At 41.0% G+C, this 26813-nt stretch overlaps 1 protein-coding gene across 1 annotated transcript in view; it reads left to right on the top strand.

Annotated features, from left to right (window-relative positions):
* Window positions 1–26813, top strand: part of FAT3 (FAT atypical cadherin 3) — a gene marked incomplete at its 3' end in the record, with an annotated part of 712901 nt that overhangs the window by 475652 nt on the left and 210436 nt on the right. The window contains exon 5 of the mRNA XM_082629104.1: window positions 25915–25976. Coding sequence (XP_082485230.1) covers window positions 25915–25976 — 62 coding nt within the window. The remainder of the gene's footprint in view (window positions 1–25914; window positions 25977–26813) is intronic.

Raw genomic sequence — 26813 nt, 5'->3', positions numbered from 1 at the left:
GAAAATCTAACAGATGCATCTTTAGAGCAGAAATGGGTTTTGCAGCGTTTCCAAACGTTGGAAACCTTGAAGTAAATACTGCTGAAGACTCTACTCTGCCCTTTGTTTTAAATGGTCACAATTTACGGTGGGAAGTCTCTGGCAACCATATTGTTTTTATCTCTTTATGATCTAACCAGATATACAGATTTGGGTAGCTTGTATTGAGGAGGGTGACCATGACTGAACATGATCTGAAATCCTTGAATCAGAGGGAGAAACTGGGACATAATGATTATTCTTGAAAAACAAAGGAGAAATCTAGTGTTTGTCATTAAGTATTCAAATAGGTGCCATGTAGAACAGGACAAGATTTTCCTGTGTTTTGCTGGAGGGCTGAGGTGAGCATTATAGGGATACACATTTTTATCCCTAGAAGGAGGAGCTTATGATCCCCTTTTAGATTCAAAAGTGAAGGATGATCTGTCATGACGCTGTGAGTAGAATTCAGATAGAGGTTGGTTGACTCTCTGGTAGGAATATTGCAAAAAGTATTCATGTACTGGCTCTGAAATGGACTTTAAAGATCTTTCCAACTCTGGGAGTTAGTTATTCTTATTCTGCATGGGGTTATTCTTAAAAACCATTCATTAGTTTGATTTCGCTTTTGATTTAGGCTACTTCAGGCCTTGGGATCAGAAGGTCAGGCTAATTTTCTAAAGTGATTTAAAAGGGGAATTCAATTGAAATTAGATTATTTCCTCATTTTCACATGACCAACTCATATTCAGTACTCAGCAAAGAAGTCATAAACTATCAAGCTTTTTCCAAGTGTCATTTTAATTTTACCTTTGACTGTTAAATATCCAATTATGTTCAATTCAACAAACACTAAGGAACACGTATTGTGTGTATTCATCCAACAAGCCTTTATTCCATATTTACTGTGGGTCAGACAGTATTAGACACTGAGGACATAGACTTTGTCATGAGGAACTCATGGTCAAGTTCAGACAAGTATCAGTACATCAGCAATAACAATCCCGGTGGTACGTGCCATGATAGGTGTTAGCATGTGGCACCGTGTGAGTGCAAAGAAGACTGTATAAGACATCCTGGGGGAGAATAAGGGATTGGGGAGGCCTCCAGGAGGCGGTTAACTGGTAGGTCCCCAGATGCAAAACAGGATGATACATGATTTCTCTCCTCCAAAAGTTTGCAATTCAGTTGGTATTTTGGTGTTTAGGAGATGCCTAAATGTTCACAAGGTGCTATGTTAGTTCATTATGTATTGGGCTATTATTTCCTTCACTACAATGTGATCATTATATATTACTTTTCCACCTAGTCTGGACTCTAATTCTGCAATAAAAAAGCCTTAGGAGTCTGGAATGGAGACGGTCCCAAATCTGAAGATTGGTATGAAACCCAGGTGAGTGAGGAGCCCTCCTTGTGTGGTCCAGACAAGGTGCTGGATGTGATGTGGGAAGCAATGAGGAATTTGGAGATGTAGAGGACAAAGTACTGTGTCATTGGTGCCTCTGAGGACTGGGAGCTCCTGAGGTCTTGGGCAAGGAGAGAAAGGAAGAGGTTTCTGGACATGTGCTCTAGCGCACAGAGAGGTGTGGATCCGAGTGCAAAAACATTGAGAACCTGGGGTCGATATGTTACTCCTCCCTTTTCCTCCCCTACCCACTCCAACCTGCCTCTTGGCTCTAATTGTGTTCCTTCACTTTGCTTCTTAAAGGCACATAATGATCTAGAAAAAAAATGTGCATAATTAGAGATTTGGAAGGAGCAAGATAAATAAGTGATGTTTATTAAAATGTTTTCATAATTAGTATCCCCTCTGAGAACAAGATGTGCTAGGCTTTATTCCTGTTCCTCCTCTGAAACTGATCTTCCTCTGACTCAATTTTTTTTATCATTTTAATGGGATATAAATGCTTGTTAACCTCACAATTTAAAGATGTGTCCTGAAATTCGCTTCCTATGGCTTGAGTGGTTGAGAAATCTAATTCTCTAGCCAGAAGCATGAGTGTTACTCTCTTTGTGATACTTGAGAAACATTTATTGTCCATTTGCTCTACTGAGAAGCCGAATGAACAGCAAGAAAAACTCATCTTCTTAGGTTCAGGGAGAATCTCACCTGCACGATTGCAGGAAGAAAACAGTTCCTAAGAGTATGGCTAAGGTCATTTGAGAATCTGCTCTTTGCGTTTGATAGCAGTGAACTTCTCAGGATAGAAATAGGACCTAAGTCCATCTCAACAGCACTTAAACTTAGAACTCAATCGATAGCAATTAGGAAAAAATTAAAGCACACCCTGGAGGCTCCAAAAGTAAATATTTCTCTGGGCAGATGTGTTATAGCTGAATTAACTGGGTGTTTGTGCAACTGCAATGAATCGGAGAGATAACAAACAGTCTTTATTGCCTGTAGATGTACCCTGTGATTTCAAAATACATGTGGTGTTAAATGTTCCCTGTAGAGGTTCAGGCAGTTTGCTGAGCAAACCGTAGCTGCTGCCAGGTTATCATCATACTGCCTTAGGTTATTTGTCCAATTCTAAGTAATGAGGTTCCCATCATCCTCCATTTGAGGAGTGTTTATCTTATGAGAACTTGGGTCAAACTGAACTTACATTTCACTTGATTGTATTCTCCGCTAAGAATCCTTCCTAGAGGAGTTAAACACAGATTGATTTCTCTCATATTATTGCTTGTTAAAAGTTTTCACAGGAGAAAAACAAATGCTCTCCCCTTTTAGGTCAATCGGGTGATTTGGGGTGATGCCTCCAGCCTCTCGCTTTCACAGGTGAGAAAGCTATAAGAGGATGATGCTCCCTGGATACCCATGTCTTTTCTGTTTTCATCCTGAGACCACTTGACAGGAGCAGCCTTTTGTGACATCTCTTCCGGGATGTAATAACAGGAGAGCAGGCAATAAGTGTAGAGGTGGAGGTTACAAGCATCAGAAAAAAAGAAACAGGGAATGCCTGTAAAGCACTGAGCTCAGCTATCTGTTCTGGCTTATGATCAGTGTTGTTACCTTTGCTGTAATACGATGCATTGCACCAATATAAAGGCTCCACTACCAATGCGTGGTTTAGTTTGGTCCAGCCAAGGCCAGGCTAAGGCAAGTATTCACATGGGCTCATCACCTGCTATGCTTCAACCCTCATGCTTCATGCTTTTATGTGTATGATTGTAATTTATATTTACAGGAAGACATAAAAGGTTGGTATTATTCCCCACCTAACAGATGAGGAAAGAGAGTCTGCCCAATGGCACATGGGAAGTAAATAGCAAGGCTTGGACTGGAATCTAGTCTGTTTGATTCTGGTCATCTTAACCTAGATTTGGCTGAGGTCAGCATCATTGCCACAAAGACACTTCCCGCTCAGGCATATGAAGTGGCAGGCATTGGACCCAAATGGTCATATCTGGAAATTTCCCGAAGGAGTTAAGGACCCCTGGTGCATAGCCCAAATGCATTCAACACGTTTTTGTTGACTCCATAAATGAGATGAAAGTTAGACTGGGTTTTGAAATAGGTAAGGTTAAGGAGAAGTGGATCTTAGTCAAAGCATGACTGTTTAATTACAGAATGGCTGTAGAGTCTATTATTATATAACCTTTTTTATTCATATCTCTATATATGAAAACCAAGAGACTTTAATCACTGTCCTATTTTTGTTAAAGTAACACTTTTTATTTGAAATAGCTCTTTTAAAGTTGTCTTACTTGGAGCCTCTCATTTTCATTCATTCTCTCAACTGGCATTTATTAAAACCTATGTCTGGACACCGTGTAGAGGAGATTTAGGGCTAGAAAGGAAGCCTGGGAGCTGATCACAAAAGGGGCTGAACATCAGGTGGGGCTGAGACTTTGTACTCAATAGGCTACAAAGATATGGTGGCAGGGAAGTAATGGATGATGATAAATGGATGAGCTACATGGTTAGACGTTGTTATTATCCCTGTGAGAATGCAGACACTGAATCAGAGTGGCTATGTGACTTGCATAAGATTATAGAGTATATAAGGGGAGAAACTGGGGTTTAGCCTTGTTCTCTGGGCCCTGAGTTTTCTCCACTATCCTCTGCTGCTGTCTTTCTTACCAAAGACCACTAACGCCCTTAGTGAAACAACAGGGGCAGGGTCAAAAAAAAGAGAGAGCTGAAAACTTCTACCTGTGGGCTTGCCACAGAGGAGCCCATTTACTCAGGTAGAAGATTACAACTGAGGGAATTCCCTGGCAGTGGTGGTTAGGACTTGGTGCTTTCACTGCCAGGGCCTGGGTTCAACTCCAGTGGTTAGGACTTGATGCTTTCACTGCCGGAGCCTGGGTTCAATCCCTGGTCGGGGAACTAAGATCCCACAAGCTGCACAGAGCGGCAAAAAAAAAAGAAAGAAAAAAATTCAACTGATTAGAAAGGATATGGAAGTAAGAGGTGCTTACCAAGAGGAGCAGAGAGCTGTTCTGATGATCTCATTTGCAGGAGATTAACATCAACTCTGAGATTTGAATTCAGTCCATTGACTCAAATGAGATTAGATCACTTAACCCTCACACTAACCTCTTTGGTCTGTGGTAGAAGTTACATCCTCTCCCTGGAATTTCCTGCCAGCAGGGTGCTGACCTCCAGACATTGCTATGGAACCAAACTTGTAACCGACCTTCCCTGACAGTTGACACTCCAAGCTCCTGGGTTTTTGAAAGAGAATAGAGAATTCTAAGATTTTCCTGAACTTCCATATATTCTTCCTATTTTCAAATTCATCATTTACTTGTTCAGTATGGACAGATAGTTAGGTAAAATTATAAAAGTTAAATATACCTAATAACTATATAAGGAGAGAGTAAGGAGCACATCAAGTCCTTCCTTGTTGCATTATAGGTGCTTTCAGGAGCCTCGAGCTCCTGAAGCTCAAGGAGTTTGAGTCACTTGCTCAAGATCATTGAGCTGGGAAGTGGGGAAGCTTGGAACCAAACCTGGATCTTTCTTCACTCCCATCCACTGTCCTTCAGGCTAGTTCCCAAATGGAGAGCATCCAGAAACTTTTAGTCATGTAATCAAAATCCATACCGAAAACGTTCACTGGGAAAATGCAAGTAGAATGTAAAGCATGCAAAATATTTAAAGGCAAGGACAGGAGAGCTTCAGCAATGTTTACAAGTATTTTTTCATAGAGGCATTTCTCCTTTCATTCAACAGTCATTTACTGAGGGACTACTATGTGCCAGGCAGTCTTCTAGGTGCTGCAGATATGACAGTGCATAAGAAGAACTCAAAGCTCCCGCCTTTGCAAGGCTTACATTCTAGAGAAGGAGATAGACAATAGATAAGTAAACAAGTAGGCAAACAGGATAATTTCAGACAATAAGGTCAGAAGAAAATAAAACAAGGAGGGGGAGATTTTAGATGTGGTGATCAGAGAAGGGAAGTGTTCTCTCTATTGATGATATTTGAACTGAAGTCTGTGTGATAAAGAAGGAATCAGCCCTGCAGCTATGGGGAGTGGAGGGGGTGTAGGGAGATGGGTCCTAGCCCAGGGTAGGGCAAGGGCAAAGGCTTAAAGCAGAAATAAGCTTTACATGTTCAATGTGAAGGAAGAATTGCTGAGTAGCTGGAATCTAGTGATAAATTATCAATGTTTTGATGAATTGAGTTGAATTTGTTAAGTGTGAAAACTTTCTTTCAAAAGAAAGAGAATAGCAAGGAGACATGGAAGAGGACAGAACCTAAGGAGAGAAACCCTCAGAGAAGATCCAGCAGAATCCAAATTATATGGGTCTGGTCTTGGCAGAGTTCTTAAGAGAAGCATGGTGTTTGGATCCCTGTAGGGTATCCTTCGGTTAATTGTGGGGGGCAGGGGTCCCAGTGACACTTAATTGAATTGATCATACAACAGCTCAATGGCTTAAGACAAAAACACTGTCCACACACTAAATTTGCACTTTTCTGAAGCAGTATTGTAATGGAAAGATTTGATGTGGCCCCGAACCCACTGGGAACTGAAAAGCAAGTATAGACACTTATCTGAAAATGCTTTTCCAGTGAATGGAATAATGAATGAGAGACAAAATAAAAGACAGAATAAACAAAATCATTCCTATGCTTTTTCAAATATTTTGGTTAAATGGTGGAGTCATTTTACATGAAATAGTGGAAGATAAAATTGAATCAGAAGAGAAGTCTTGTGTCCTTGTGATTAAGAACAAGAATTCTGGAGTCAGACAACTTGATCAAGTTTCAGATCTCTCACTAATTGTGTAACTTCTGCAAGTTGCTTGGTCTTGCTGAGAGTCCATCTCTTCATCGGCAAAATGGTGATGGGGATGATAATAGTGTTTACAATTTAGGAAGAGTAATTTAGAACTGTTAGGAGGATTAAATGAGATGTTGCACGTAAAGTGCTCAGCACACCACTGGCAACATGGAGAATAATTAGACAATGGTGCCAGTTGTTAGCTCTATTAGGAAAATGTGTGATCATGGAAGGAAGACAAAAAGAAGTCATAAAACAGTTCTGAGTGGTTTTGAGCAGGGCCATCATCTAATTGGAGCTAAGCACTGTGGAATCTGACAAGGTGCTGCCACTCTCTGGGCCTTAGTTTCCTCATCTGCAAACCCAAGGGGGATGCCAGGCCAAGTAGTAAACACTCTTCAGATGTGTCTGGCCTTGAAAATTTACTGTTTGAATAAGTTCATTGCAGAAACCTGGCATTTGGTTGTGATCTAAAACTATGGCGACCAACTGTCCTGATTTGCCCAAGACTGAGGGGTTTCTTGGGATGCAGAACCGGGACTTTTGATGCTAAAACCAGGATAGTCTTGGGCAGATGGTTGCCCACCTTCCAAAAGTGTTGCTTCCAAGAGGAGGCAAAGGGAGTGGGGAGGAAGCTCTGTTTAAATGGTAACTCACCGACGTTCTCCTAGCATTCCTGACCTGTCACTTTGTTAGGCTCAGATACTTGCTTGCAACTTGGTCCTGGTCCCTTTTTTCTGAGCCTGACAGGAGTAGAGAGAGAACTTTTCCCATTGTCACCTACAATGCTGTAAAAACACTTCCATGTTAAAAGTTAAAAGAGCACCTTGCAGAGCTGACTGATTGAATGCTTGTAAGAAAAAAGGTATTATTTTCTTTCCATTTCCAACAATGAATAATACAAAATTCCAAGGTTTCCCCTAAGGTGTCCTGAAGTAGCTTTGAAACAGGACTGGGGTCCTTCTTGTCTGTGTGCTTTTGTTACCGAGTCCAAACTTGTACTGCTCACCACACAACAGGCAAATAAATTGAGAGACAATGTGTTGGGGCAAGGAATAGCAACTTTATTCAGAAAGCCAGCAGACCAAGAAGATGGTGGACTAGTGTCCCAAAGAACCATCTTACCCGAGTTAGAAGTCAGGCTTCTTTAATACTAAAAGGGGAGGGGGTGTGGTTGATTGCTGCAAACTTCTTGGTGTCAGAATCCTTTGTTTTTGCATCTGTGCAAGTAGGTCAGGTCACAACTTTCCTATAAACCTCCAACAAGACAAATGTTGTTCTCCATTCTGCAACTTTTTACCTCTATATGAATGGAAAAGTGTTATGCCTTTAAAGATCAGAGCCTTGAGAATGGGCTATCCTGTATAGTTCAGGCTATAGACAACATTCTTACCTTGTAGCAAAAGCAATAGAATACAAAGGTTAAAGTAAACAGATGCAATATGGAGTCAGATTTGTTCTTCCCTACTGCACTTTCCCTGTCCCATCAGAATACCGTGAAAGGTCCTCTCTTCCTTGTCTAGCTGACAAACTGCTGTTTCAACCAAGAGAAGGCTTCCCTTGCACTCTCAGGTGGAGATTAGGGCTGACTCCTCTGTGCCCCCGTGTTACCTTTCTTCAACAGTTTAGCTATAATTATCTCTCCACTGCCAGTACTGTCAGCGTTCTCTGAAGGCAAGTACCCTGGTGGTGCCAAGCCAACACTCGGGCTCGAACTGTAGTCCATGTTATATTAAAAATTCAGAGCCTAGAATGGCTGATGAGACAGTGCAGTGCGTCCTGCCCTCTGTCTTGTCTGCCTGCTGCTCTGGTTTTTTAATGCAGAACCTTCCAGCAATTTTCTTTTCCATGGGAAAAATGAAACCCATTAATATAATTTCAAACCTTAGTCTATCTAGCTTGAGTTCAGGTCTTCTAGTGCCAGGACACCAATGTGACTCACAAGAATGAAAATTGCAGCAAAATTAAATAATCTTGTTGAATGGGTGCTAAACTGGGCGCCAGTTCCATGACATGTAGCATCGACATGTACAAGTACTAATTATCCACTAATTACAACCACAGCAGAATTTAGCTCATTTTCACTGTGAAAGAAGGACTGACACTGTTTTGAATGGTTTAAAAATCCACTCTCAGACTCTGTATGCACAGCCATTTTTTGGGAAAATACTGAATTACTCAGAATGCCAGCAAAGATGATGATACTTTAACATGGTTGGTGTTTTTATTTGGCTTGCTGGTTTTCTAAATGGGTACCTCTTGTGTACTCACCCAGTACAAACTGTTAGCCCCAAAGAGGGGATGCTAAATTTCTAAAAATGTAGAAGAAACATTTTGTAATTCTGCTTCTGGCCCCTTTGCTGGATTGGATGGGAGGGGATGGAGGTCAACATTGGGATGACAAGAAAAGGAGTAAGAAAGACAGAGAAACCTGAACATGGGTGCCCAGCTGACCCAACACCAGAGGCAGCCCTGAATTTCCAATTTACCCCATTTCATGTCTGCCATCACTGTTCTCATCCCTGAAATGGGGGGAAAACCTAAACAAGCTTCTGCCACCTCTACCAAGGGAACCCGTAAAAGGAAAGCCAAGCAAAGGGCACCAGGGCACAAGTTTAGAAGGCACACAGAGCTAGCTAATAGTAATGTAACAAATGACATACATTTATGTTGATGTTTTCTATTAATATGGAATAATCAAGATCTAGACACAGATGCTATGGTGGTCTTCGAGGCTGCCCATCTCCCCCCAGCTCCCCACACCAGCCCTACTGCTACAGAGCCAGTATTTGCTGCTTTCTGATTTTGCCCCAGCTTTCACTCTGTCAACAATTCACTCACTTACTTGCCAGTTCTTTTAGTTTTGTTTTCATTTTCTGAGCAAGAAACTGAAATGGCACCTAAGTCACCCCTTCAGTAAGACATGGCTGAGGTACCCCATTAGCACAGTCCTTTTACTAGATTGTTGGTGGCATTTTGGAAGGATTAATACATTAGAGCCACCCAGGAGTGTGATCCTACAAGGCCCTTTGACTCATCTTCCATTTTGATATTCACCATAGAATACCTGGTGGACCTGGAGGAATCAGAGGTTGGCTGCTTTTTGCAAGCTCCCTCTTTCTGTTTTTTGCACCCTTCCTGCCACTGTTTTAATGTTTTTTGGGAAGTGAAACATGGTCTGAACCCTCTCTGACAGGTTGGCAATCTCTGCTTATATGTGACAGATTCTTGGATAAATAACATAACTTAGTTAAACAAAAAGTAAAGGCAGGGCTTCCCTGGTGGCGCAGTGGTTGAGAGTCTGCCTGCCGATGCAGGGGACGCGGGTTCGTGCCCCGGTCTGGGGAGATCCCACATGCCGCGGAGCGGCTGGGCCCGTGAGCCATGGCTGCTTAGCCTGCACGTCCGTAGCCTGTGCTCTGCAACGGGAGAGGCCACAACAGTGAGACGCCCGCGTACCGCAAAAAAAAAAAAAAAAAAAAAGTAAAGACAAAAGAGGAATAAAATGCATGTTAGAAAGAGTAATGAAAAACTCATTAGCATTGGCAATCTGCCATTTCCCCCCCTTAACCTCAATTAGCCACACAGACTGCAGACTGACATAGATACCAAAAAACATGGCTTTATGAACTTGTAACATTGTATGTTAAAAATCCAAAATACAGCATATAATTCCATTTAGAATTTATTTGGAAGCTTTTTCCAAAAGGCATGGAAGCTTTGCAAGCCACAATATAAATGCTGAGTGATCATTCCCATGAATGTAGACCATTACCTGCTTTGGGTGGTGCTACACATACCTATGTTCACACACACTTCCATACACATTTTCAGTAGGATAGGTTATTCATCCAATAGGCTAATATTTATTGATCACCATCCATATGCCAGGAACTTTGAAAGATATACAGATTAGCCTAGGCTCTTAAAAGATATTCCTTTAACAAACATTAAATGAGTAAAAATGTAATTGCCTGGAGAAGCCACAGTCTACTGAAGAAGACAAACACACAAACAAAATACAAAGTGATAAAGCTATAATGGAATTGTTCATAAATTTTTCTACAAAAGAGTAGAGGGAGTATACAACTCCTCCCTGGATTGATAAAGCATTTTTCTCAAGGAGTTAGAAAGGATTCTAATTCTGCCTTTATTTCCACTCATATTTATAAAGGAAAAAAATAGCATATGTTAATCATAGTAAGGATGAAGTTAATTGCTTCCCCATTAAATCATTACTATGTTGCAGAGGAAGAAACTGAGGCACACAACATTTTTAAAGGCACACAACATTCTAAAAAGCTTGACAAAGTTGCTGCATTCATTGATGAATGATTAAGCACAAATTTCATCATTCTTGCAAGAGATGGTACGTCTTCCCAAAGAAGAGAAGGACCATGAAATTCCATTAATTCAGACTCTTATTGAGGAGGATTTTATAGAAGTTGAAAATGCAGATTCTAGAATATTTCAGGAAGCACACGTTTCCTGCTTTCAGATAATGTTAGTGTTAACAAAATGTTGCCAAACAAAAGACCTGCTTGGATGGACTCTAATGAATAGTTACCTGGGCCATTTGCAATTAGAACATCAAAATGGGGGTTCTTAAAGTGCTTTGCAAGTTTTGTCTGGAGTACATTAAATATTCCCCTGAGAACTTTCTACACTATTAATTTGCCTAGGTAGTACAAAGGTGAACTTCAACCAGCCACAGACCTATTACAAATTCTCAGATAGGTATAATGAAAAGTAATAAAAGTTTAACAGTGTATATAAAAATTTAGGACAAAAGGAAAGGATTGAATTATGTGAAAATTAACTGGAAAATGTGTGATATTAAAAAAAGAAAGAGTGTTGTCAGTCTTCTGATAACTTTCAAAGCTCTCCATAACAAGTGATGTTTTTTCCCAGATTTTTTAAATTGGGTTTCAAAACATGGCTCTTACCTAAGACCTCACAGAGCAGAGATGATCTTAAAGGATTGCACACCTACAAAGCATGTGTGTGTTTTCAAGACTCTGCACATCCTCTGAGTAATTTGCACTTTAACCATCCTCCTGATTTTATCTGTCATGTGAAAACAGATGTAGAGACACATTATTTGCATTGAAATCATTTCTAAGGGGAGTGCAGTGGTGACTTTCACACCTCTGGAGTGTGGCAGGACTTAATGAACTTTGCAGTGTTCATTTGAATGAGCAGAAGGAAACTTCAACTTTTAGTTGTTTGGTTATTACATTTTTAGACATTGTCAGAGGTGAAAAATCTAGAGACAATAAGGTTTTCCTTTAAAATGTAATCAGAAATAGCATCCCAGTGCTCTTCAGGTTTTTCATAAAAATTAAAGATAATGCACTGCCTTTTATAGATGCTGTTTCTATTTTTCAAAACAGCATCTGCTAAGTGCAAGGCACCATGCTAAGCACTTCATCTGGATCATTTTTAACCAAAAGCCTATGAGGGAGTTATTACTATCCCCACGTCAGACATGACAAGACTGAGATCAGAGAAGTGATGTAACTTGTCCTTGGTCACATAGCTAAGAAACAGCAGAGCCAAGATTTAAACCTAGATTTACCTTTTTCATTAACCTTCTGTCTCATGATTCTTAGCTACAGATTTGACATTTTAACTTCTTCCAACTTCTCTGTTAGAATCTTATTCACCATTAAAAACCAGGACAAATTCAACTTATTCCCTCATCTTTTCTAGTTGCACTTCTGCAATAATCCTTCTTCAGGGCACCCGAGTTGTCCGGGGTGTTTCGCTCACACCTAGTATCATAGTTATTTGCATACATGTGTATTTCCCTTACTGGATTGTTAGTTTCATGAGGGCAAATATGGGGATTTACTCTTGTATTCTCTTGGCTCTTCCCACGGTGTCTCAAGTAAAAATATGCTTTTGTGGGAAAGAGGTAGCATCACCACGGAGGTGGGGTTTAACCTCTGCTATGAGGATCCTGAGGGCCAGAAGATGCTAGGAAACGTGTAACACAATATAAGAAAGTGTGCCAGGGTGAAGATGGAAAACTGTAGCTGAGGTAATCCAGTGTATTAGGGGAAGACACCAGGCCTGTAGCAGATATGAAGCCAGAACAGATCTGGCAACCATAGTTTAGTCCTTGTCTGGGAGGGTTCAGCATAGAACCTTGCAGAATTCATAGGAAGATATGCAGGGGTCCATGTGCCAGGTGTCTCATTTTACTGGCCTTTAAATTATCTTATATTATAAAATTGAGTGTTGTTCATTGTGGAGAAACTAGACCATTTGAATAAGCCAGAAAAACTAATTACCATAACCCCAGCACCTATTGGTAACGACTGCATATACAGTGATTCTCACCCCTGGCTGACTATTACAACCATCCAGAGCTTTTTAAAAATCCCTGTACCTGGGCCCCCATCCATACCAAATAATTCAGAATGTCTGGATGTGGGACCCCGGCATCAGTATTTTTTAAAGCTACCCAGGTGATTCCAGTGCACAGCCAAGTTTGCACAGCAACGGTCTAGAGTCAGGCTTCTCAAAATTTAGCATAGGTACAAATCACCAAGGTATGGGAGAAGCCTGCAGTTCTGCATTTCTAACTTAGCTCCCAGGTGATTCTGATGCTGCTAAGCCATGTCACACTTTGAGAAATAAGAATATACGCTCACCTCTCAATAAAATTTAACAATGCATGGATGAAGGATTTCTTACGAATATATCTTTGGACAAGTTATTTAAACTGTGAGCATTGGTTTCCTTATCTGTCAGATGACAGGGTAAGAAGTAGAAATTTTACAATTTTTGTTGCCCCAATGTTCAGACCCACATGAGGGGAATCTCAAGATGGGAGGGAAGCAAGATTAGACCATTGAACACATATGATACTTCAGGCATTATTCTTGGAACTAATAATAAGAGTAACATTTTTGAGCATTTAATATGTCCCAGGAACCAAGCCAAGCATTTTAAATTGATTATGTAATTTAATAAGCCTCATTTTACTTAAGGAAGCTAAATAACTCACCAAAGAACAGGCAGTTGCCTAGGGCTGGTAACGGGGATGTGAAGTCAGGCAGTCTGATGTCAGAGCCTAAGTACTGTTTACTTGATGGTACATGATGGTGGTTCATGGTGCCTCTCAGGCTAGATAATCTTTAAAACCCATCCATATAGTATAATTTAGGTTGCCAGCCACTTCTTCCTTATTTTGATCATCCCATATTCAGAATTCTGTAAAAAAAAAATATCTTGGCAGAAAGAGAAAGGGGGAGACATGCACCATATTGCACATCTGAGCACACACATCAGTGGTATGTTAATGGCACCTAAAATGGCATCATTTCTTGCGACATCCCTAATATTGGTTTACCATCTGTAGCTTAATTTCTCTGAAGAAATCCAATATGGCATTCAAGGTTTAGCTAAATCGCCTAGAGACTTCTTCAGGTGCACAAATACTTCTTCATCTAGGCTGAATTAGAAGGCAGAGCCAGAGGGCTGTGTGAGACTGGGAGGGAGAGAGCCACGAGGATTGGTGATGAGGCGAGGAATAGAGGGAAGAACAGGTGGGACTGGTAAGTATCCAGGTATTCTGGCAAAATGAGACTCGTACACAGCATCTCTGGTCCTAAGTGTATGTGTGTGTACATGTATATGTGTGTGTGTATGTGTGGGTGTGTGTGGCAGGATCACCTTGTATGAGAGAGAATTATTCAGAGGAGATGGCTTTTGGAAATATTCTCCACCCTACATCCTCAGCATTACCCCTCCCTTGTTAGCCACTATCTTATCCTTCACTCTAATGACAGGTTGCCTTGACCCAGATCCCCCAATCGATTTCATCTGTAATGAGTAGCACAGTGAGGGAGCGGGATTTGCCTGAACCTCAGAACTCTCCCTCCAGGCAGCAGGCAAGTCCATCTGTCATCCAGGCCTGAAGGGAAGGTGCAAGGTATGTGCCAGCATCAACACTTTTCCTTTACAAGCTGGCTTTTCCCCTTTGCTACCTGTAGTACCTACAGAATACTGTATCCAAAGGGGAAAGTGTTTCTGGCAGGAGAGAACTGCCTGCGATTTCCCTACTGCTAAGGCAGAGTTGGGAAATTCCATCCATTGGCTTGCAAAGAAAAACAAGTGAAAGTTACCTGTGACAGAAAACCAACAACTATGAATCATGTTTGACCCACAAGGTCTTTCATACTTCAATTTAAGATGCATTCTCACTTATACAGCTTTAAAACTTCTATCAGCATCTTGGAAATCACTATTTATAAAGAAAATTCCAAGTTTCAGGCTTAGAATTCCATTGATGATTTCCCGTCAGATTTTCTTTTTTTAAAATATTTATTTATTTTATTTTATTTTTTGGCTGCATCGGGTCTTAGTTGCAGCTCGTGAGATCTTTGTTAAGGCATGCAGGATCTTTCGTTGCAGTGCAGCATGGGTTTCTCTCTAGTTGTGGCATGTGGGTTTTCTCTCTCTTGTTGAGGCACACGAGCTCAGTAGCTGTGGTGCGAGGGCTTAGTTGTCCCGCTTCATGTGGGATCTTAGTTCCCTGACCAGGGATCACACCTGCATCCCCTACATTGGAAGGCAGATTCTTTACCAGTGGACCACCAAGGAAGTCCCCAGATTTTCTGAAGGAAATTTACTAGCAGCACTGTGTGCCCAATTGAGCAACCCCAAATCTTTACATCCGTTGAAACAGCCCTTACTTAAGAAGAATGCCTGATAGGGCCAGTTCTCAGAATCCTTTTTTAACCCCCCTCATATGTATATGTTTTTTCTTTCTGGTTTTTCTTTTGAAAGAAACATCATGTAGTCCAAACAAACATTATTTAGTCTTTTTTTAAGCAAACCTGATATGTGTCTTCACCTCAACTTTAATTTTTTTCTGAAACCTGAAACTTTCAGGTACTGTGTCCATTTCATTCTCTTTGAATTAATTCAGTGCACAGTCTGATGTCCATGTGTAAATACTATAGGGAATATTTTAAGCCTTCTTAATAGGCTTAAATGAGGCAGAAAAAGACTTTCTCTTACAGAGTCCAAGCTCTTACTGCTTGCCACATGATAGGCCAATAAATCGAGAGATGAATTGTTGGGTCAAGGAATAGTGACTTTATTTGGATAGTCAGCAGACCGAAAAGATGGTGGACTAGTGTCCCAAAGAACCAACTTACCTGATCAGGCTTCTTTTATTCAAAAAGGGGAAGGGGTGTGGCTGGTTGTTGCAAACTACTTGGTGCAGGAATCCTTTGTTCTTGCAGCTGTCCACATCTAGTCACAATATTCCTATAAAGCTCCAATGAGACAATTGTTATTTTCTTTTCTGCAACTTTTTAATCTCTATATGAATGGAAAAGTGTTATGCCTTTAAAGAGCCTTGAGAATGGGCTATCATGTATATTTCCGGTTATAGGCAACATCCTTTTACCCGGATGCAGAGTCCTAGAGCTAAAGGAATAGATCCAATATGGAGTCAGGTTTGTTGTTCTCTGTTACATTTCTAGAAGTTAGAATCTTGTGGAAGAGACAATAAACCTGAGAATAACTACAGTGTTGTTTTATTTTTTTTCCTACTTAAAAACATACATTCATAGTTAACTGATGTTTTTATTTTGCTCCTTTTAGAAATATGCATATGAGTGCTTAAGTGTTGATTTTGTGGATAAATAAAAACGAGAACACAGCCCCTCTTGTTCCCGCCTGGGTGACCCACCCATGTCCTGCACAGCTGGACTCAGGTCCATAACAGAAAGTGGGGTCCAATGAGGCAACAGGAAAGGAAGAAGAATGATTGCCTTTTAATGTTTCTATATTACTATAGACTCTTCACACTGAAAAGAGACTTCAGGACATTCCTAGATGAGGAAACAGGTCTAGAAAAAAAAAGATGTGATGGCTCAAATCTCAGAGCCAGTTACTGACCAAGGTGAAACTGAGATGCAGGTCTCCTGGCTCCTATGCAGGTGGCTTTGCCATGGCTCTGTATCCTTGTCTGCTAGGAACACAGTGGAGGAGTTTCAGAGTTAGAGTCCCTGAGTTTGAATCATGGCTCAGTCATAGCTGACCTTGAGCAAGTTATTTCCCTCAGTTTCCTACTCTGGACAGTCAAAATAGTTGCTATGTCTCTGAACTCTTGTGAGATTAAATGAGGTCACATATGCAAACTGTTTAGTATAGCATTTGGCACATAGTACTCAATAAATGTTGTATACTACTGTATTATTTTTTGCCCACCTTTCCCCATAAATTAGATAGAAACCAGGATGTTGGATAACCATAGAATGGGCAAGTAGCCCCTGCGTCTAACATTAAAGATTAAAATCTTTAAAAATCCACTGAAATATTAAAAAATAAAAGACTATCAGGAACTGTTCTAATGATCTCCAACTATGAGAACAGAAGAGGTTGTCCAAAAATTGGGAAAACATTAAAATTATTCAAAGAATGGATGAAAGCATTCAGATAACTTTAACTCCCATGCTTTGGGGCCATTGTGGCCATTCTGTATAAAACAATATTGGACTTCCCTGGTGGCACAGTGTTTAAGAATCCACCTGCTGATACAAAATTAATGTACAGAAATCTCTTGCATTCCTATACAATAATGATGAAAAATCTGAAAGAGAAATTAAGGAAACACTCCCATTTACCATTGCAACAAACTTGCTGAAGGAAACAAAATACCTGTATGCAGAAAACTATAAGACACTGATGAAAGAAATCAAAGATGATACAAACAGATGGAGAGATATACCACGTTCTTGGATTGGAAGAATCAACATTGTGAAAATGACTATAATACCAAAAGCCATCTACAGATTCAGTGCAATCCCTATCAAAATACCATGGCATTTTTCACAGAACTAGAACAAAAAAATTCACAATTTGTATGGAAACACAAAAGACCCTGAATAGCCAAAGCAATCTTGAGAAAGAAAAACGGAGCTGGAGAAATCAGACTCCCTGACTTCAGACTAGACTACAAAGCTACAGTAATCAAGACAGTAGGGTACTGGCCCCAAATAGAAATATAGATCAATGGAACAGGATAGAAAGCCCAGAGATAAAACCGTGCACATATGGTAATCTTATCTTTGATAAAGGAGGCAAGAATATACAGTGGAGAAAAGACAGCCTCTTCAATAATTGGTGCTGGGAAAACTGGACACCTACATGTACAAGAATGAAATTAGAACACTCCCTAACACCGTATACAAAAATAAACTCAAAATGGATTAAAGACCTAAATTTAAGGCCAGAAACTATCAAACTCTTAGAGGAAAACATATGCAGAACACTCTATGACATAAATCACAGCAAGATCCTTTTTTACCCACCTCCAAGAGAAATGGAAATAAAAACAAAAATAAACATATGGGACCTAAGGAAACTTCAATGCTTTTGCAGAGCAAAGGAAACCATAAACAAGATGAAAAGACAACCCTCAGAATGGGAGAAAATATTTGCAAATGTAGCAACTGACGAAGGATTAATCTCCAAAATATACAAGAAGCTCATGCAGCTCAATATCAAAACAACGAACAACCCAATCCAAAAATGGGCAGAAGACCTAAATAGACATTTCTCCAAAGAAGATATACAGATTGCCAACAAACATATGAAAGGATGCTCAACATCACTAATCATTAGAGGAGTGCAAATCAAAACTACAAAGAGGTATCACCTCACACCGGTCAGAATGGCCATCATCAAATATCTACAAACAATAAATGCTTGAGAGGGTGTGGAGAAAAGGGAATCCTCTTGCAATGTTGATGGGAATGTAAATTGATACAGCCACTATGGAGAACAGTATGGAGGTTCCTTAAAAATCTAAAAATAGAACTACCATATGACCCAGCAGGCCCACTACTGGGCATATACCCTGAGAAAACCATAATTCAAAAAGAGTCATGTACCACAATGTTCATTGCAGCTCTATTTACAATAGCCATGATGTGGAAGCAACCTAAGTGTCCATCATTGGATGAATGGATAAAGAAGATGTGGCACACATATACAATGGAATATTACTCAGCCATAAAAAGAAATGAAATTGAACTATTCGTTGTGAGGTGGATGGACCTAGAGTCTGTCATACAGAGTGAAGTCAGAAAGAGGAAAACAAATACCATACGTTAACACATATATATGGAATCTAAAAAAAAAAAAAAAAAGATGGTTCTGATGAACCTAGGAGCAGGACAGGAATAAAGATGTGGACGTAGAGAATGGACTTGAGGATATGGGGAGAGGGAAGTGTAAGCTGGGACGAAGTGAGAGAGTAGCATATACACTACCAAATGTAAAATAGATAGCTAGTGGGCAGCAGCTGTATAACACAGGGAGATCAGCTAGTTCCTTTGTGACCACATAGTTGGGTGGAATAGGGAGGGTGGGAGGGAAATGCAAGAGTGAAGGGATATGGGGATATATGTATACGTATAGATGATTCACTTTTTTATACAGCAGAAACTAACACAACATTGTAAAGCAATTATACTCCAATAAAGATGTTAAAAAAAAAAAAAAGAATCTACGTGCCAATGCAGGGAACATGGGTTCAAGCCCTGGTCTGGGATGACCCCACATGCCTCAGAGCAACTAAGACTGTGCCCCACAACTACTGAGCCTGCGCTCTAGAGCCTGGGATCCACAACTACTGAGCCCACTTGCCCACTTGCCACAACTACTGGAGCCCACATGCCTAGAGCTTGTTGCTCTGCAACAAGAGAAGCCACCGCAGTGAGAAGCCCGTGCACCGCAACAAAGGCCCAACACAGCCATAAGTAAATAAATAAATACATGTATTTAAAAAAAGAAGAAGAAAACAAAACAATATTGAGAGTTCTGAGAGACTGCATCCATGTCACCCTCTTTCAAACAAGTTTTGCTTGATACCCTCAGTGTACCAGGTTCTATATTAAATGCCAGGGACATGAGATGAATAAGATCTATTAACTACCTTTACTTATATCCTGTTAGGGAAAACTGACTCCTTAACAAATAATTAGAGCCAAATCGTGGGTGCTGTACTAGTAGTACTCTTGTATTCAGCAAACATAATAGGCGCTGATTGAGGTTCCTGAGCTCAACGGGTGAACCACCCAAAGCCTTCCTGAAACTGTGGTCTAGAAAGAGATCCAAACCATAGATGAGTTACGTACCACATGCTAGAGGAGGAAAGGTCAGAGGAGCCTTTGCAGATAGGTGACATTTGAACTATCTGGAAGGATGGTGAGAGGGTTTACCAGATAGCCAGGGTAGGCATGGAGAAATGGTAAGCAGACGAAACTGAATATGAAAAAAGACAGAGAGTAAACACTAATTGTAGCTCACAGGGCTGATACTCCATTGGTATTGGTAATACCAAACTCAGTTTCCAACAGTCCTGAAAAATTATGCTGAAACAGCTAAGACCTACACTGCTTCAAGCAGTACTTAAAGGAAATGTCAATGTCATGGCAATAGATTACACAGCTGGGACCCAGGACACCCACAGGCCGGAAAAGCAGGGGAAGGATGTCATCCTTACAAGTATCACTTCTCTGACCATAACTACATAGAACATTTTGAGTTCTTTCTTGAAAAGGCAGCCATATTTTCATGCTCAGACTGTTTATCAGAAAAGTCATTAGATTCTCCCATTTCCACAACAAAAAAAATCAAAAACAGTCCTTTTTAAAGTAATTGTACAGTTCCAGCCATATGTTCTCCCGTCCCCTTTACTGAGTATCATTCACTTAGGACTGGCATAATTCCCCGCCTAAATTGGAGGCTTGCATATGTAATTATATCAAATGATGTGTTTGTTTATACCTCCAAACCACATTCAAAAGCTTGCCTATGATTTATCTTTGAAATTCAATTTCATCATGTCAGTCCCCAACTTACTGTGCCCAGTGGGTCTACAGTTACATGTGTGATGTATACGCCTCTCTCTTGCAGAGATTACAGGATGAGGGTGCCTTCCACAGTGATGAATCAGAGCAGTTGAAGAGGGAGATTGCTCTGTTACAGTTTCTGCCCTGTTCTAAGACCCAACTGCATTTAGCTACAACAAAGTTGTTTAGAAAGGAAAATGCAGCTTTGGCAATTTTGACTAATTCCTCTGGACCAGGAGGGATGGCTCACTTCATTGCTGTCTGACTGTGAAACACACCGTGCAGCTGAAGCTCCATAGCTCATCCTAAATACACAACTTTAGAAGGAAGAAAGCTTTTGCCCCTTCTTAGTTTAGCTGGCCCTGTCTTGACAACAAGGTTTATTTTCAGTGCAAATAACTACCAGTTGTGACTTTAACCCAAAATGTACTTTTCATTATTTTTATGTTCTAGATGCCCCATGGACAAACCTGATGGCTCTATTCATTCCAGCCCCTCTTCCTACCAGATTCCTAAACTAACTCATTCATTCATTCATTCAATCATTTAAGTATTTTTTAATTTATTTTTTATTTGAAGTGTAGTTGATGTTCAATATTATATGTTACAGGTGTACAATATAGTGATTCTCACTTTTTAAAGGTTATACTCCAGTTATAGTTATTATAAAATATTGGCTATATTCCCCATGTTGTATAATATATCTTTGTAGCTTATTTTTTACCTAATAGTTTGTACCTCTTAATCCCCTACCCTTATATTGCCCCTCCCCACTCCCCTCTCCTCACTGGTAACCACTAGTTTGTTCTCTATACCTACGAGTCTGCTTCTTTTTTGTTATATTCACTAGTTCGTTGTATTTTTTAGATTCCACATGTAAGAGATATCATACAGTGTTTGTCTTTCTTTGCCTGGCTTATTTCACTTAGTCATTCAACCGTTTAAGTATTTTTAAAGATCTGTCTCCTCTAGGGACTTCCCTGGTGGCGCAGTGGTTAAGAATCCGCCTGCCGATGCAGGGGACACGGGTTCGAGCCCTGGTCTGGGAAGATCCCACATGCCGCAGAGCAACCAAGCCCGTGCACCATAACTACTGAGCCTGTGCTCTAAAGCCTGTGAGCCACAACTACTGAGCCCACATGCCACAACAACTGAAGCCCGGGTACCTAGAGCCCGTGCTCCGCAACAAGAGAAGCCACTGCAATGAGAAGCCCATGCACCACAACGAAGAGTAGCCCCCGCTCGCCGCAACTAGAGAAAGCCTGTGCGCAGCAACAAAGACCCAACGCAGCCAAAAATTTAAAATAAATAAATAAATTTTAATAAAACAGGTTGAATTAAAAAAAAAAAGATCTGTCTCCTCCAAATATGAAAGATGTGTTCAAATCTAAACGGCAGAGTTTGTGATCTCCTACTGATTTTTTAAAATTAATTTATTTATTTTAAAATAAATTTATTTTATTTATTTATTTTTGGCTGCGTTGGGTCTTCGTTGTTGCAGCGGGCTTTCTCTAGTGGCAAGCGGGGGCTACTCTTTGTTGCGGTGCTCAGGCTTCTCATTGTGGTGGCTTCTCGTTTGTTGCAGAGCACGGGCTGTAGGTGTGCAGGCTTCAGTAGTTGTGGCATGCTCTCCTACTGATTTTTAAATGGCTTTACTGATACATAATTTACGTACAATAACAATCTGGCTTTACTGATACATAATTTACGTACAATAACAATCACCTGTTTAAAGCATACAATTCAATGGTTTTCAGAATACTTATGGAACTATGCAACCATCACCATAATCTGTAATTTTAGAGCATTTTCATCAGCCCCAGAAGGAACCTTGTACCCCTTAGAAGTCACTCTCTGTCCCTTGCCCCAACTTGTCCCATTTCCTACTGCTTTTCACTTTTGACTTAGATTTTTTCCCCTGCCTTTTACTTTAAATCTGTGAAAATAAAGGTGATAGAAACCCAGAGAACTGAGACCTGCAGAGGTTTCCTTGCCTTTCCTTCACAAACAGAAACTCCTTGGCTTTCTCACAGCTCCAGGTTCACTGTTGTGTATGTTGTTTCAGACTTTTCAGGAAGCCTGTCTTCTTCCCTGTTGGCTGATAAATAGGTGAAAAGCACATCCTGGGGGAGGTAGGCAGATGGAAGGGAGCCACACTGCTCTCCCACTTATACCTGGGCATTGTGAAAAGAAGTGGCTTTCCTAAAGAATTACCCTCAGGATAATCGGGAGAGGAAGCTGACCTCCTTCCTGAGCACCATCATACCACAATGGGCTGTGACTGCATGACCTGGGCAAGGGGGACCTGAAATGACACAAGATCCTACAGAGGTGGGGGGAGTGCAGACAGAGGGCAAAAGGGTTCCTGGTCTTTTGTTCCTGGAAGAGCAGCAGGCGAACAAGAGCAGAGGCTGACAGCCCTTTCACCCATTTATAGCCTCCATATAACAAGTATTTCTCATTCCCATTGTGACCTCTAACAGAGGATGCCCCCTGAAGAGGTGGTGAGGTCTGTGAAAGCCTCCCACCCCCTTTCGAGAACACACTTACATCTCACTTGGAGAGAGCCACCGCGACATATGATCTTCTGGGATAGCGTGGCCTGAAAATGAAGGCGTCAGATTTGTGCTTTAGATGCTCCCTGGTGTAACCAACCTGACCCTTAGTCAGTATGACTCAGAGAGCAGGTTCCCCTTTATTCCTCCTTTATCACCTCACCCACCAGTGCATTCACACATCTCCATCCCCCCGCCGCTCACCCTCCCAACACACATACACACACACACACACACAAATGCACACTGAGCCCAAGGTCTGATCCAGATGCTAAAGCTTCTCAGGTATATTTCATTCTTGGATGGGCAGAAAAATTCATGTCAATAAAAAGTCATAGGGCTTCCCTGGTGGTGCAGTGGTTGAGAGTCCGCCTGCTGATGCAGGGGACACGGGTTCGTGCCCCGGTCCGGGAAGATCCCACATGCCGCGGAGCGGCTGGGCCCGTGAGCCATGGCCACTGAGCCTGCGCATCCGGAGCCTGTGCTCCGCAACGGGAGAGGCCACAACAGTGAGAGGCCCGCGTACCGCAAATAAATAAATAAATTAATTAATTAATTAAAATAAAATTAAAAGTCTTAGTGAGATTCAACAAAAGATAGTGGAATTGCAGAAAGCCTCCTCTTAGAATCAGAGGACCATCTCAAGGCATCATCCCAGGAGATTTGGACACAGTAAATGAGGGATGGAGTGGGGCACAGGATCTCTGTTTTTTTGAGTTTCCCCGGGAGGTTCTAATGGGTAGCTAGGGAAGGGAAGTTACCGATTCTCTCCCCTGAAACTCTTGAGAACGGTCTTCTCTCTGTCATCTCTGACAATAGTTCAGAGGTGCCTAGCACTGTGCCATTCACATAGAGGAATTTAGGAAGTGGTTTAAATGAATACTAAAGGCACACACTTCCTCCCCATCCACAGATACTCTCCCCACACACAAAATAATACCCTCCTAAACAAACACATTCTAAGTCTGTCTGTAGCAAAACTGAAGATTAGAATATGAAAAATCCATCTTTTCTACAACAACTTTTGTCAACTGATCCTTAATGAATTTCCTGTTTTGTTTTAGGCCAGGGGCTTAGGTGGACCACAGGGCTTCTAAATTGGAAGGCAGGTCTTTCCCATGAAGTCACTCTGTCAACCTGTCTGGCAGTAAAATACAGATGTATGAGCAAAGGATTGCAGTAAAAGGCCAAGAATGATACTGTGGTGGAGTATACTCATTCTGTTAGTATGTATCAGGTGGACCCTTAACCCTGGGAGAGAGGGTCACCTCTCCAACACCTGAGCTAACACCTGAGCTAAATTCGAAAAATCTGTGGATGGGTGGGGCACATTCCAGAAAGCATTCATGAAGAGGCAGATCATTTATGCAATGGAAATATGGGTTTCCCTCCCATGGGGAGTGTGGACAGATGAGAGTGGAGAGGAGTGGGTTTGAAACCACACAACATCAGATTGGGACTGGAACCCAATCGCACCTCAGATGGGATTCGAACTCAGCCAAAACTCAGACTGGGACTCGAACCCACGGGCTGGGACTCGAACCCATGGGCTGGGACTCGAACCCACTGTCTTTTAGTTAAAATCACTCACCTGGGGTCAGGACTTACTAAAACTCAGGTTGTTTATGTCTCTGCACAGAAGGAATTCAGCGAGAGGCTAAGTGATAGGTAAGAAGTAGGTTTATTAATATAGGGTGCGTTTGAGGGATACAAGTGGGTCGTCAAGGAGGCTCTGCCCCAAGAACTAAGTGGGAAAGAAGGTGTATTTAGGGAGATACACATTCCATAGACAGAATGTGGTACATTTGAAAAAGTAAGAGTGGCCCGAAATATGGGGTGGTTAATTTTTACAGGCTGAGTAATTTCATAGGCTAACAAGTGGGAGGATTATTCCAACTCTTACAGAGAAGGGACAGGGATTTCCAGGAACTGGGCACCACTCACTATTTGGCCTTTTAAGGTTAACCTCAGAGCTGTCATGGTGCCTGTGAGTGTGTCATTTAGCTAATACTAATGTATTACAATGAGCATATAATAAGGCTCAAGGTCTACTGGAAGTCTAATCCTCCACCATCTTGGGCCTAATCGGTTCTAACCAGTTTTGTTATATCCTCAACGGCTATGTCATTCTTTTAAAGGTTGTGCCCTGCACCCTTCCCTCCTGTCTCAGGGTCAGCTTGTAAACAGCCATGCTACCTGCAGTGGGATTTTATTTTGAAGGCCATGTGGAGTCATCTAACCTCTGGTAGTCTTACTCCCACCTGCTACCTGAAAACAAAAACGTGAGCACCTCAGCAGATTTTGATAAAATACCTTTTCTATATTTCATGTACCTCACCAGCATTGGGAGTGAGCTTTTCATGATTTCTCTGTTATCTCATGTCAGTCAGCATATGCCATGAAAGCAGCCCAATCCATAGTCTCTTATCTTCAGGGGCATTGAAGAATCAAGAAATAGAATGTAAATTTGACCTCCTAATTGCCATTTGACAATAATCATAATAAAACTTACAATAGACAAATTGGGTGTCCTTGACAGTTTTGTCTTCTCCTTCCCTTTTCTTTGCCTTTATACTCAAAGGGGTGATTCATTTATGGGAAATGCCATTCATAGGAAAGATAGATATTTCCCATGTGGAACTTATTTTGTGTAAAGATTTAAACAAATAATACAAAGTGATAAAACTACGTATGAGATCTTCTGTATACGAGATATTATATTTGAAATAATTATGTGTACAAGTAGTTATTACAGAAATAACCTTCTTTGTCATATAACCAAAAAGATTATATAAGCAGAAAAATGTTAAATAAGGAAAGTTCTATTTTATAGCCTGAATCTAATCAGCTTCAACAACCTATTAATTGTTCAAGAACTCTTAAAATCTTTAATAAGTTTCCTATGGTAGAATATCAGTCATATGCAAATGAATCATTGAATTCCAGAAAAACAATGGTTCTTTTGTGAGGTTTCATATCCCCAAAGTGATGAAAATACCTCGTCTGTGGTAAGCAGAACCGAGAAACAAATTTTTCAAGTTTTCTTTGTAAATTTTATTTTGTTTGAAGAATAATTCTGAGACCATCTGACTGTCACTAAGGACTGGCCAGTTATACTGTTCCCCATTGCTTTTGCTTTTCCTTTAACTGGACTTGCTTCTCACACCCAGTAAGCTGCTTGCCCCAGATATTTAAAAGTCAAATATTCTCATTTCTACACAGGTCTGATTACAACAACTTCAAGGAAATTGGATCGAGAACAGCAGGCAGAACATTTTCTGGAGGTAAGCACCTAGAGGGAGCTGGTATTCATTAAAGGTGACTTTTCCTCAACTGCTTTAACCTTCCACCGGAACTGGAACTTGAATGTGTGTGAACAGTGGGTTGCAAAATGCGGCTGTTTCTCTTGGGCTAGTTGGTTCTGAAGTTGGAGATTTCTGGTGCATTCCTCTTAATGCACTCCTGTGTGCAGAGAGTAGATGGCAGGGTGGGGACTTTGCGTTTCCTGGAAGCAAGCAGATGTATCGACTTTGTGCTCCTTTGTCAATAACTGGAAAAGAAAGTTCAGGAGCAGAGCCCTGGAAGCCATCATGGCCTCAGAGGTAAAAAGAGAATGGGCCTAAGTGCCGCAGTTAAAGTGAAGTATGTCCTTTGTGAAGAAGTGCGCTGCTCAGCCCCTCAGTTCTTTTCTCGGGAGAGGATTGAGAAAGAGAAAGCTGCCAGTTGATTCACTGCCTGAGAAGACTGTTTCTGAAACCATAAAATGTGCTCCTATAATTCATGAAGACAGAAACAATAGCAATAAAAACTGTAAGAGCATTATTTCTGGAGGAAAAAGACCAGGGATGAGAAAATAGATATGAAAGAGTCTTGTGGAACATTTTTTCCATACATATCGAGTATCTTTATTGGGAAGCTTGAAGCCTGGGTAGTATGTATGACGTGGTGATTTAAGTGCGACAGTCTGATACCGAACGGATGACAATTCTTAGAAGGTAGAGCTTTGTTTCATTGTGTCCATGCTGCTAAAATGATCTGTCAGTCCCAAGAACGACTCACTGGAATCCACAGGTCCTATAAACACTCACACAGACCTCAAATCTCTTCTGATATTCCCCTTT

Source organism: Mesoplodon mirus, assembly GCF_964341445.2.
Source record: "Mesoplodon mirus genome assembly, chromosome: 7".
Taxonomy (NCBI): Eukaryota; Metazoa; Chordata; class Mammalia; order Artiodactyla; family Ziphiidae; genus Mesoplodon; species Mesoplodon mirus.
This window is presented reverse-complemented; position numbering and strand designations above follow the sequence as displayed.